Here is a 13,627-nt window from a genome sequence, read left to right as displayed (position 1 = left end):
AACCAGGACGTCTGCCCTCTGCTGGGCACTTTAACTTTCGTATCATTAACCAACTTTATTGGGGATTTCGCAATAAACACAGATAGAGTGAACGGGCTCCTGAAAAGCGATTCGGGGCGCAACAGGTAGACGTGTTGCTTGTATGAGCAGTTAAAACTATAGATGGCAGCCTGGTGTAGTGCTCATGGCTTTGGACCTCTGCTACTGAAGCTATGTGACCTGCTGTATTTATACATGCCGAGCTCTGATATTAACCCGGACGTCTACATAGATGGGAGTATGAACAGTACTCTTCATTAGTTATATTTTCAGCATTTGTGTAGTTGTACCCGGTGCTTGAAGTGAACCGGTTTGGAGTACTAGCACATCACCATTTTTGATAGCTGTTTGGAGCATTACAAATCACGTATATCTTGTAGTTTGAAGCTCCAGGGAAACATAAACACCAGACCACAGTATTAAAAGAAAAAAAGGGCCCACGAAATCAAGATTGGAGTGCAAACGTCCCAGGAAGACATAACCACATAACCAAACACCCCTCTCCCGGCTGCTGAACGCGGAGAACTACAAGTCAGCGTTTCTCAACCCTTTAGTATTTGCGACCCGAGTTTTCATAACAGTTTTAATCGTGCGCCACTAACTTTTTTTTGAAAGGAGCCCACTGATACCAGTTTGTTCTTTTTTAATTAATGATATATCATAGATGCATATTTTATTATACCTACTTAACTTTTATCGACATTTATCTAACTGTATATTTATTTTTCTAGTATCAGAATGTAGCTTAAATTAATTTGTTTTGGTTTTAATAGATGTATTTTTTATATTTTCGATTCTTGTTTTCTTTTTTTCACATCTTCGCGCCCCCCTTTTTGTTACTTCCCGCCCCCCTAGGGGGCCTGCCCCACAGGTTGAGAACCACTGCTACAAGGGAAGATCAAATTAAGGAATCAAACAGTTATGTGTCTTCATCTCTGGCGCTGGTTATCCCGGAGAATGTGTCCTGCATTGGACTGGTGCCTGCGCTAAAGATCATTCCTACCAGAGCTTCAGTAAATGGATGGTTTTCTTTTTCTTTCTTTCTTTCTTTCTTTCTTTCTATCTTTCTTTCTTTAGAATGTATTTATACAAAAGACAGAATGATTCCCCATGACCACAGATTTCATTATGACCATCGAACACATTATCTCTCAATAAACCGGCAACATTTAGAGTAACTGCTCAAAAAGTGGCAGTGATAGATAGATAGATAGATAGATAGATAATGAAAGCCACTATATAATGATAGATAGATAATGAAAGGCATTATATGATAGATAGATAGATAGATAGATAGATAGATAGATAGATAGATAGATAGATAGATAGATAGATAGATAGATAATGAAAGGCACTATATAATGATAGATAGATAATGAAAGGCATTATATAATAGATAGATAGATAGATAGATAGATAGATAGATAGATAGATAGATAGATAGATAGATAGATAGATAGATAGATAGATAGGAAAGGCACTATATAATTGACAGATAGAACGATGGGTAGCACTTTATTTTTACCCAGAATCTTCAATAGAGAAATCAAAAAACAAAACTTTTTCTGAAAACGGGAATATTCACATCCTGTACATCTCATCAAATCTTAACTCATTTTACATTCTACTTGGATGGAGGTCTACATTTTAAAATGGCTGGACTTGCGCGTTGTTTGTGCAGTAATAATGATATTTCTAAACGTTGCACTTTAGTTTTCTGAAAGCAATGCTGGAAGTCCCTGATATCTCCATCACCATCATGTATCGTTGTAAAGGCATTATTGTTATTGCTATTTTACTTTTACTGTATTTAATTTCCAGAAACGCACTTTACTCTGTCCTGGTAGATTTGGAACAGGAAGCTTAACTAAGGGAGGATCTCTTCGCATCCGGGGCACCAGGTTATATCGCCTTATTTCGAGGGCGGAGGCACGACACTACCAGGGATTCTATATCGGCAGTGGCCCTCCGTGAATGAAGAGTCAAATTCATTAATTGCTTCCATTAAAAGATCGGAGTAGCCCTTCAAATGCGAGGACTGGCCATTGGCCAAAGTAAAAGTCACATGATTGCCCCGATTCCAGATCAACTCTCCACACATCGCGCTCTCTCTCTCCCGCGCGCGCTCCGGCTCTATCCTAACCAGTGCGAAAGTCTCTAAATAACATGGTGAACAGGCTGAGGCCGAGCTCAAGTGACGGGGAAGCGAGGCTATGGCCCAGAAGGGCAAGGCAAGACGCCCGAGAGGAGAATGAATTCGTATCAAGAGTTCATTTGCGCCAGGGATGCCACTGCACACATAGTGGGGGCATATTACAGCAGGCTAGCCAGGTCTCCGCACTTGCAAAAGAGACCATGCAGTAATATGAGCTGCGGGCCAGATGGGCGTTACATGGGTGGCCGGGACCTGCACCTAACTGTGCATGGCCATGGCAGTACGACCCATCAGTTCAACGGGTCTTATGAGGCAGACGCTTTCAACGTATCTTTGAGTCCAGATCTACCTCCTGCAGCTGCTTTAACTCCTCACCCGGCGTATTCTTCTTCTCCTTCTTCTGAAAACTACCTCCATCATCCTCACCACCATAATCTTCCTTATGCTGGGGGTCAAGAGACTGAATTGAGTACCTGCGCCGTCAGCTACGCCTCTAGTTTGGAAAATGCTAGTGGTTTCCCCGAGCATCACTTTCTGTTTGGGACACTGGAGCAGCCATACCAGGAAAGCACGCGGGATGGCCATCCCTTCTCGGACTATTACACCACCCCCGAATGTCCGGGGGAGAGACTGAATACTCACCCGGAGCCCAGTAATAATTGTGGTGATGCCACAAGGACCTTTGACTGGATGAAAGTGAAAAGGAATCCCTCCAGAACAGGTGAGTCTGTTACAGTTAATGTAATGGTAAATGATACTGACCGTCCGAGTGGTATTCAAATTGAAAGTGGCAATAAAACAAGGCGATGGCACTTCAATAATGCCGAGACATTCACAAAAACTAAACTTTGAGCTCTTCATGCATGCGCAACAACTATAAACGCCCTCTGTAGATGAAGGCAAGAGATGCATAAAGTATAAGCCGAACTCGCTTATTTCATTAACAGGGTATCAGAAAACCTGTGCCGGTGGGGTCTAGGGTGGTCAGCGGAACAAAAAAGAAAAGAGTTTTATCCGAGGACAGAAAAACGAACACCATCGATAGATAAACAGGTGCAGGCTTGCTAGGAGAAAGGAGCGCCTTGCTTAAATAAATATGTCCAGTTTGCGAAGTTTAGATTTCTTTGTCCCTAGAAGAACAAAAACTCCGCAAACAAGTCCTAATAAGTACAAGGAACACCCAGCAGGGGGTCTCATGCTATTTGGAATACTTGCCAATAGCAACCTTTAGTTGTCGGCAGAAACACGTGCGAACAAGCGAGGAATGTCGCTAAAAACGACAGAGAGTGTCGGAATACTACGGGGGGACGCCAAACATGACGCCGAACAATAAGATGCATCTAAACACCCATTAAAATCGCTCTTTCCTACATTCTTGGGACATGTTCTGTACAAAAGAACCCCCCGACACCCCCCAACCCTACCCCCAAACACTACTATTACCGGATTTACCGGGAACCAAGGCACCTTTTCTAAAGGCAGGCCTACGTCGTTTGTCGGTCGCGGCGTGATTTACATTTATAGTTAACGAAACTTCTTTTTTTAAGTTTTAAGTTTAAGTTACATTATTCTTTCATCTAAGGTGACTTCAGAGTCGCAAGTAACCAAATGCTGAGCACCAGGTTTCCCCAAACTCTGCCTATCATACTTTCATCAACTAGGGAACGACAAGTGTCCATAACGTTGAACAGAAAGTTTTCACAATGAAGAATGTTGGGCGTTTTTCAGATTTGATATCTTCTCAGAAACGTGTACTCTTATTATCGCTTTCATTCATCTATCCCATTGCTGAGCCTGCACGATCCTCAGATTAAGGACACCGGCACTCACATCCTTACCCAGAAGCATACAGGACATAATCAGACAGGAACCAATCATAAAACACCAGACCTGACGTTTAAAAAAAAATAAAGGTGCCGAATTGGTTCTTCAGAGTGATACCAAAAGACAACCATCGACGTGAAGGCTCCAGAAGGAACTCTTTATTTAGATCCATAAGAAAGCTCAATGATAGAAGATTTGTGAAATAAAAATGAGTTTCTAATTTCAGAAGGACAGCAACATGTGTTATGTTCAGGTTTTTCAGGTCTGTTAGTATCCTGCTAGACAGCATACTACTCTTAAAAAATAAAAATAAAAAACTTTCATAGATCAATAACAAGTTCCCTAAATAACAATGATATCAAACCTAAGAAATATCAATGGGTATATGATTTAGTTTTTGGGTCCAAACAGAACCATCCTAATGAAGGTTCCAGAAATAACCCTAATTTCTATGAACCCATAAAAAGAGTCCATAAACAACAATGAAAACCGATTTGTGAAATCCCAGTGGCTTCCTGATCTTAAAATGACACTCAACACCTGATGAGTTCAGGATTTCTTGATCTGTTAGTGTCGTGCTAAGTATACCATATTCTTAAAGGTCCCAAAGTGGTTCTTCAGAGTGACACCGCAACCGGGAAACCATTTTAGGTGCCTAAAAGAACCATCCAAATGCAGGCTCCAGAAAGACCCTCTCACTTAGATCTGTAACAATGTCCTTTAATAATAATGACAAGAAACTTGTGAAATATCAATGGTTTCAAGATTTTACAAGGACAACAACACATTCTATTGTTTAGGTTTTCTTGATCTGTTAGTATCCTGCCTACTGCACATGAAAAGATTCTTCACACATTAGGAACCATTTCAAAGCTCAAAGTACCAACTTCACATGTAAAGGACCCTTCCACGGAATAAAACGGTTCTTTTTCAAGCAGTGAGCAACCACACAAACCAGTAAAGTGCCATTAATGAACCAGTTTATCTAAAAATGCATCTCACTCACGTCCTACTGATTCCATCCATCCATCCATTATCCAGCCCACTATATCCCAACTATGGGGGTCTGCTGGAGCCAATCCCAGCCAACACAGGGCGCAAGGCAGGAAATAAACCCCGGGCAGGGTTACTGAGTCCTACTGATTCGGATTTACAAAACACCGTAAGCGTATGTCTCGTGACAGACAGTTGGTGAGAACTTGCTGAAGCCCACCTTAACACAGGCAGAGTATGTGAACTCCACATAGAAGACAAATGAGTCAGTAATGCAATTGGAGAAAAAGTGCTTCAAGGTCCCAAGAGTAACGCTGTCATTACTGCTAATAATAATAATAATAATAATAATGATGATACTATACAATTTATTAATGATAATGATGATGCTAACAATAATAATAATAATAATAATAATCAAAAGATTTACTATGTATGCACTTACAGTATAAACTGTCTAGATCACAGCAAAATCGTCAGTGTTCAATTAACACTTAAGTGTCTGTACATAAGCACTCTTTCCATATGTACGCTTCTCAAGGGTTAATTTAGCAATTTAAAGGTCCATTTGTCACTGTCAAATTTGCTTTTTTTTTTAAAAATCCAAAATAGAGTCTGATTGATCAGAAATTTCTGGAACTTTCCAGTCATTCCAATTTTGAGGTATCTGTCATATCAATGCATCTCCATTGACGTTATTTCTTCCTTACCAAGTTAGAAAGCTTTGCTTTGCATTTCTTTAACTCTATGCAGGTCAAAATATTTGGGCCATTACTTCTCATTACGCCCTGCTTAAAACCAGTCCAAGAAACTTTTTTTTTTTTTTTAAGTATGGAATCAAAATTTACCAAGGGCATGGAAATAATGTATCAGATTAGAAAAAGTATTGGACGGTGAGTTTAATTGTGATGCTCCATCTGTAGACCACACTATGAACAAAATGTCACAACGATTTGAATAGATGAATTGTATTGTAAAACTGAAGGCACTTTATATAATTTGAGTTTCGTAAATTTTATACCAAAGATACGTTCGGTTAAATAAATCTATGATTGTCTATCTGGACACTTTTACACAAAGTCAATTACAAATTGCAGACCGCATTAAGACGCATTATAGCGCAGTCTTCAAAGTGCTTAATCAGTTATTCATAGGCGAAAATTAGCTGGGTATAGCAAAATGCAAAAGACGACAGTAGTAATTAGTGCGCTAATGAATCCATCCGTTTCGTGTGCCGACTTTTTTTAGTTTGGGTGGGGAGGAAATGTGGCCAAAAGTGCAAGATAAACTGATAGGTTGCCAAAACGGCAAATATTGCAATTTGGGTATTAGAATTACATTATATATATATATATATATATATATATATAGTAGGTGATGTACCGTGTTAGACATTATGGATGCAATGAGAAGTGAAGCAAACTAACATTAGAAATTTCCTGAAGAACGGGCATGAGCTGCCTAGAAAGCTGATTGCAATCTGTTTAGTTAAAAGGTTTCATTTTTCTTCACTACTCATTGCATATCTATCTATCTATCTATCTATCTATCTATCTATCTATCTATCTATCTATCTATCTATCTATCTATCTATCTTTCTATCTATCTATTATATAGTGCCTTTCTATCTATCTATCTATCTATCTATCTATCTATCTATCTATCTATCTATCTATCTATCTATCTATCTATCTATCTATCATATAGTTCCCTTCTATCTATCTATCTATCTATCTATCTATCTATCTATCTATCTATCTATCTATACACACAGACACAATGTTATATGTATGTATATAACGTATAACCTTTACAAGAGCTAACGGAAAAACTGACCGAGCAATTTGTGGCTGGCTTTGGCACTAAAACTGCCATTAGGTTCCAAGCAGCCTAAGAGACGTACACATTGTGTGCGTGTCGACTAGTTTCTTAACTTACGTCGATACAAGTTTCATTACAATAAAAATATATAAATATATTTGCAGTTTGCTCCAAAGTGTGTACAGATTGTCAGTTTCCCAATTGTCTTTCTTCAGATTGATTCTCCCTTAATTTTTTTTTTTTTTATATATTTAATTGTCCGATCGCTTTCTGACGATTTAACGTCAGAATCTGCCCCTTTTCGTTCTTATCACACAATCAAAATAACCTTTTCAGTAAAAATACACGTATTTCATCTTGTAGTTGATTAAGAAAAATGAACAATAAATAAAAAATCGTGGCAGAAAAAATAAGCCTTTCATTTTATGATTTTTTTCAGGATATGTTTACTCAGAAGTTAGCTTTTTAGGAAAATCGATGTCAGAAGATCAGATGAGATGTAATATTATGGGATAATTTAATATTACAAATTAAACGGGTTCGTCTCGTATTTTTTCTTTAAAAGTCCACCAGCTGTTGAATTTCCTTTTTTCTTTGTTGCTCATCTTTGTAGAAGATGGCCTATATAGCGATCATATTGATGAAAAGGATAATAAACTTCAACTCGTCTTTCTTTCTTTCTTTCTTTCTATCACTCCTAAGTTTTCGGCCCATACTAACTGTCCCTAAACCGCCCTGCTCCTTTGATCTTTTTTCCGGTGCCGTCTTATAGGTAGCCCAACACGGATATGAAAGCGTCACCTTGAAGTCCGCCCAATTCCCAACTTCTTCTCCTGTGTTAAAGCAACTCCAACTTTTTATCATTCTTGAGAGATGACAACCCTCAATTATGGACCGACAGCTGCTGAATCATTTGACAGCGTGATCCCTGATGGCTAAAATATATAGTATCGATTGTTTCATTCGTTGTACTTATAAAGTTCTTCTTCGTATTATAGCGGGGTAAATCATGACCCAGACACACCATTTCTCGCGTACTTATTTAGTACACATAACTTAAGAAATCTAGAAAAAAAAAAAATTAAGTGGCATAAATCATGGCCATTATTTCATTTAAGAAAATGTCTTGAACTTGGGGAATAACTATTTTGATTACAAACGAGAGACGTGGGTATTCGTTAATCAGATGCTAGTAAATTTCAAGTTTATGATCACATTTTTCATTCCCTCACTACGTCGCAGGGCGTGCTAAGGAGGGACCATTTGATTCAGAATTTGACTTTGCACATAATGCACCAGTCATTCCATTGGATTCGACCAGATGTTCGTTTCTGTCTTATACCCTAACTGTAAGGTCGGACAATTAAATAATAATAAAAAAAAATCATGTTTAGAGTTAAGGACACTGATTTGTGCTATAGTCTAGTTGTAGGTGTTATTTTAAAGTACGACTCCTTGTTGCTCAGATTTGTATCTTCTTCGCTTGGACCTTCTAATTATTCTTCCATATATTATAGCTTACTTTGTAGGTCTCCGTGGATAAAAGCGTCTGCTAAATTATTATTATTACAATTAGTAGTAGTAGTAGTAGTAATACTAATAATAATAATAATAATAATAATAATAATAATAATAATAATAGTACAGTCACGTGTGTCGTAAGCATTGGCTTCTGTACGACGTAAAGCTTCTCTCAAAAAGGTGCAGTCCTTAAAATTTGAGACTCCAGCAGCTATTAATACTGACAGCATTCATTATACCTAAAAGACAGCCATGAACAAAATGGGCAGACATTATGAAAATATATTGTAAGCTTTTGGCGTTCAACCGCATTGATAACTGACCTCCTTATTCAGTTATGAATTTCACTAAAATTAAGTCTCTTTTTAAAGTTAAACCGTTTCTTTCATCATTGGAATGGCTGGTTCGGTTTCTGCTTAACAGAGAAGTAACACCATTAACCTTCATGTTGTTAATTAATTACCCGGTTATATTTTATTTAAATATCCTAGAATTACCCCGAGGTTATTCGACAATTACTCTGTAATTACCATGTAATATATGTACTGAAAAATGGAAGAGTACATGAATTCTAAATACAATTTGCGCTGCAGAAGTAGCGGTTACCTATTACAGGATTGATATGTAGGTGTTAGACGTCAGGGCGATGTGCTGGATGATATTTTTGTCGAGCTACTATATTTGTAACCAATATAGTAAATCATTTTGTAATCATGTATGAATAAGAAGAAAGTACACCTCAGCAAATTATGTTTTACGTCTAACTCTAAATAAGATTTAGGAATGCACCGCACCGTAATAAAGACGCGCTTAAGATGTCTCTCACTTTTGCTACATAAAGTACACACAACTCGTGGAAATAAAAATAAATACGAACAAAGTGACTTTATGTGGCTTTACATGCCTGGTGTTTTAATTACGATAGGAGACATGATTTATGTTACAATGACTTCCTCTGTTGCAGTCATAAGCCGAGGTGACTGTTAGTTTAAGAGGGCCAAGGGGCTCACAAGTGGCCTTAACACTTGTGCGGGCAGCGCCATTCCGCCAACACTTCGATCTGTGCGACCTGCGGTAAGCTACACCTTCTTCAACTCTTTAACTCTTTTACTATTACTATTAATTATTTCCTTAATTAATTATGTTGTCGAAGAAGAAGTTTCTTATGGAAATACACGTACAAAATGTAGAACTTTTATAACAAGCGGTATGTCTGCTTCTTTTAGCCCAGGGGTGTTATAAATGACGCGACCATCAGCATTTTCAAATGTGTATTTTTGAAGACAAATTTTGAGTTTTAAATTCTAATTGAGTTGTAAAACTGCTAATGCTGAATATTGTGATTCTCTGCGCAACCCTAGAATAGAATAGAAGCTTTCAAAACTTACACCTCAATCAATAAAAAGGGGAAAAAATGTTCTGAGTTCTGTACCGATGTCAACCGAACAGGCGTGAAAGGCTTAACCACTCAAACCACTCAATTTGTTTTAATTCGCGGAGTAACTTTCACTGGGACTGATGAGTGCAACCAAACACCAAATATCAGCAAGTTACTCGACATTTCCCTCCATTTGACGTCATCTGCTGTAACTGTTTCATAGGAGAAGGGCATAATAGAAAGAAAGAAAGAAAGAAAGAAAGAAAGAAAGAAAGAAAGAAAGAAATGTTTTATTTGTCTTCAGGGAGGAATTTGGCTCAGACGTTTAATAAATAAATATTAGACTTAAAGGAACTAGGAAGAAAACTAAGAAGAAATAAAACTTTTGACTTGGCTGAAAATAAGAAATAGCAGTCCCGATTCCAATCAGTTTCATTACAAATGTGTTGACTTCTGTTAATGATATTTTCAGTTGTTACCGTACTGGAACTTGATGTATATTAATGAGTTAGGAACAGACTTGAATCAGCACAAGAAACAGAGGAAGTAAATGAAAGTACCTTTGCAAAAAAATAAAAAAAATAAAAATAATAAAAATAATAATAATGTCCATAATAATGTTAGAAATGTGTGAGCTTTTGATGTGATCGTTTCTGGCCAGGTACACGTGCACTTAGGAATAACAATTATTCATGAAACTCAACTGGATTGTGTGGTTCCTCAGTGCTTTACAAAGAACCGGGTTTTCTGCATATAAAGTTTTCTTTTCTTTTCTTTCTTTCTTTCTTGAAAAGGTTCCCAATATTTAGACAAAGCAGATCTACTAGACTAGCCCTACTAGATTTAATTTAGCCGGTGTTTCTTGTCTTCTTAGGGAGTCAACCGGTCCTGTTAAAACCCATTGAGGCATTCATTGTGTGATTTTGGGCTATAAAAATGTTCTTGTATTCAACAAGAGTTCACATACATTTTTTTCAAATCTGTTATCATCTATGCATGGTTATTTGTGAAACGTCAAAAAAAAAATCTTCTTTTTGGAAACCTTCATGTGAACGGTTCGTTTTGGGGGAGATTTTTTTTTTGGATGGGGGTGCGTGTGTTATTTTTAAGAGCTCAGTAAAAGCAGGGTATTGACTTGTGCAGATTATGATCTTAACTTTCTGGCTGTTTTAGGGCCTTTTGCCTAAATTATCCCATAAACGAGTCTGGTTTGCTCCTTTACAGTGAACCCTGGACACGTCTGTGATGGTGGCTTCACTACAGGCGCCCCTATCATCTCTGGAATTCTGGGATACGGTGCCCCCAGGACCAGTTTCACCACCAAGCAACTGACGGAGTTGGAGAAGGAGTTCCACTTTAATAAGTACCTGACACGGGCTCGACGAGTGGAGATTGCGACTGCCCTGCAACTCAACGAAACGCAGGTAAAGATCTGGTTCCAGAACCGCCGCATGAAGCAAAAGAAGAGAGAGCGAGAGGGGCTGGCCGCGGGGTCCGGCGTGTTGTCCTGCAGTGGACCTGAAGACTCTCCTTCGGACCGTTCAGACAATACTCTCTCCCCGGCCCCTTCCCCACCTCTGGCGAGCCATTCGCCCCTGCAGGCGTGACATTTCAGGAAATTCTTCCATCCACGGAAAGGGAATATTAATCGCTCTCTGTAGAAGAGACACGCATAATTTACAGGGCAGCACAACTCAATGCACAAGCATCCACTAGTTTAAAGTTACCGCAAAGGAATGTTTAAATCGCCTGGTGTGCCATGGGGCTACTTCTGTTTACGTACACTGTAAGTTATAAAGTCAATAGATGTGTGGTTTCAATTGGGTCTGCAAGGGCACCGTGCAGTTGCAAGATTTTGGTGCTGTGTTAAAAATAAATAATATATAATCACCAAAGGAAATATAAATAATTTACAACTGCCTTAAATCTATCTATCTATCTATCTATCTATCTATCTATCTATCTAGCCTACTAAAATTAATATCTATCCTGCCTACTGTACCAAATTAATATCTATCTATCTATCTATCTATCTACAGTATCTATCTATCTATCTATCCTGCCTACTGTACCAAATTAATATCTATCTATCTATCTATCTATCTATCTATCTATCTATCTATCTATCTATCTAGCCTACTAAAATTAATATCTATCCTGCCTACTGTACCAAATTAATATCTATCTATCTATCTATCTATCTATCTATCTATCTATCTAGCCTACTAAAATTAATATCTATCCTGCCTACTGTACCAAATTAATATCTATCTATCTATCTATCTATCTATCTATCTATCTATCTATCTATCTATCTATCTATCTATCTAGCCTACTAAAATTAATATCTATCCTGCCTACTGTACCAAATTAATATCTATCTATCTATCTATCTATCTATCTATCTATCTATCTATCTATCTTATATTTACTAAAATTAATATCTATCTATCTATCTATCTATCTATCTATCTATCTATCTATCTATCCTGCCTACTGTACCAAATTAATATCTATCTATCTATCTATCTATCTATCTATCTATCTATCTATCTATCTATCTAGCCTACTAAAATTAATATCTATCCTGCCTACTGTACCAAATTAATATCTATCTATCTATCTATCTATCTATCTATCTACCTTATAAAGTGACTTTCACGATCACAATATCTATTTCTTCCACAATCCTTCCTGCTTTTCATTGTGCTGTAGCATAACATGATATTTATCAGGTGCCTAAAGGGAAGCAGGGTAACATTTCTTGTCAAATGCCCTTTCGCTCGTACTCACACCTTAAATACCGCAAGTGCTTAAGTAATTACCCATTCTCAAAAATAAGGTCCAAGGTTAAAAGCACAAAACTCTGTAGCTGAGCAGCAGTCTCGAGCTTCACATGAACAAAGTTGGAGGGCATTAAGCTCAACAGTACGTCCAATGTAAAGAGGGACGTGCATTCGCTACACGTAAATCAATGTAGAGCAATGTCGACGATTAAAGGTGACGTACAAAATGAGTATTACAATATTTATTTTTTACTAAATAAGCCTTGTGCTTAAAGGTGACAAGTGAAATTACTGTATTTGCCTCTACATACGAAGCTTTGCGCTGTGACCCACTCGGTCTATTTATATTTTATTTATTTATTGAATATTTGCATTCCGCTAAGTTGGGTTTACCAGTCCACTGTCTTCCCGCCCATATTATTTATATATTAATTTACTCGTAAGTTTATTCATTTGTGTATTAGTTTCATAGTATAAGAGAAAGCTCTACTCCTTCACTAGATGGCATTCATCACAAGAACAGGTATCCATTTTACTTTAATGGAATTCCGGCAGTCCATTAATAACAATAACGTTTGAAACAATAATTTACATGCTATTTTAACAAATATCACTGACAATAGCGATGTGGAGAGTATATGTTACTCGATCACTGTGGCTTTATTATGTGCAAAATGTTTGCTTATGAAATGCGGGAGAATCTGTGGAAGGGCTCAGGACTGCAATTGGAAAACATGTCTACTGCAATAAACTCTTTTGCAGATTCGAAATAATGGTGTGATAGCGAGTGGTTATTTCTATATGGTGATAATCATCTGAGCGTATTGTCTCCACACACACACAGGAAAAAAATGCAAAATAATTTGAAATGCGAGATGGAAGTATCGCATGCCTGGTATATATACGTGTTTTACTTTATTTACTTTTTTTATCAGTTGGTTCATTAAACAATGAATAATTCCTTTAGCAAAAAAAAAGATTCGAGCAGCTTAAATCTGCAAAGCGCTGACAAGCGTCACGAACTGTCGCACTAAGAAATGAACACTGCAGTCGGCACGTTGGCATCATCTCCTCTTCTGACCATCTTCATCGGGCGGTGAGTTTGCCTTC

The 13,627-nt window shown here is 37.6% G+C and overlaps 1 protein-coding gene across 1 annotated transcript; it reads left to right on the top strand.

The window, feature by feature from the left end:
* The first annotated feature begins 2,010 nt into the window (after nt 1-2,010).
* hoxc1a (homeobox C1a) lies at nt 2,011-11,657 on the top strand. The gene is made up of 2 exons (XM_039749887.1): nt 2,011-2,915; nt 10,956-11,657. The coding sequence occupies exons 1-2, from the start codon at nt 2,291-2,293 to the stop codon at nt 11,336-11,338; spliced, it is 1,008 nt and encodes a 335-aa protein (XP_039605821.1). The 5' UTR covers nt 2,011-2,290; the 3' UTR covers nt 11,339-11,657.
* The last annotated feature ends 1,970 nt before the right edge of the window (nt 11,658-13,627 follow it).

The sequence above is a fragment of the Polypterus senegalus genome, chromosome 3 (assembly GCF_016835505.1).
Source record: "Polypterus senegalus isolate Bchr_013 chromosome 3, ASM1683550v1, whole genome shotgun sequence".
Taxonomy (NCBI): Eukaryota; Metazoa; Chordata; class Cladistia; order Polypteriformes; family Polypteridae; genus Polypterus; species Polypterus senegalus.
This window is presented reverse-complemented; position numbering and strand designations above follow the sequence as displayed.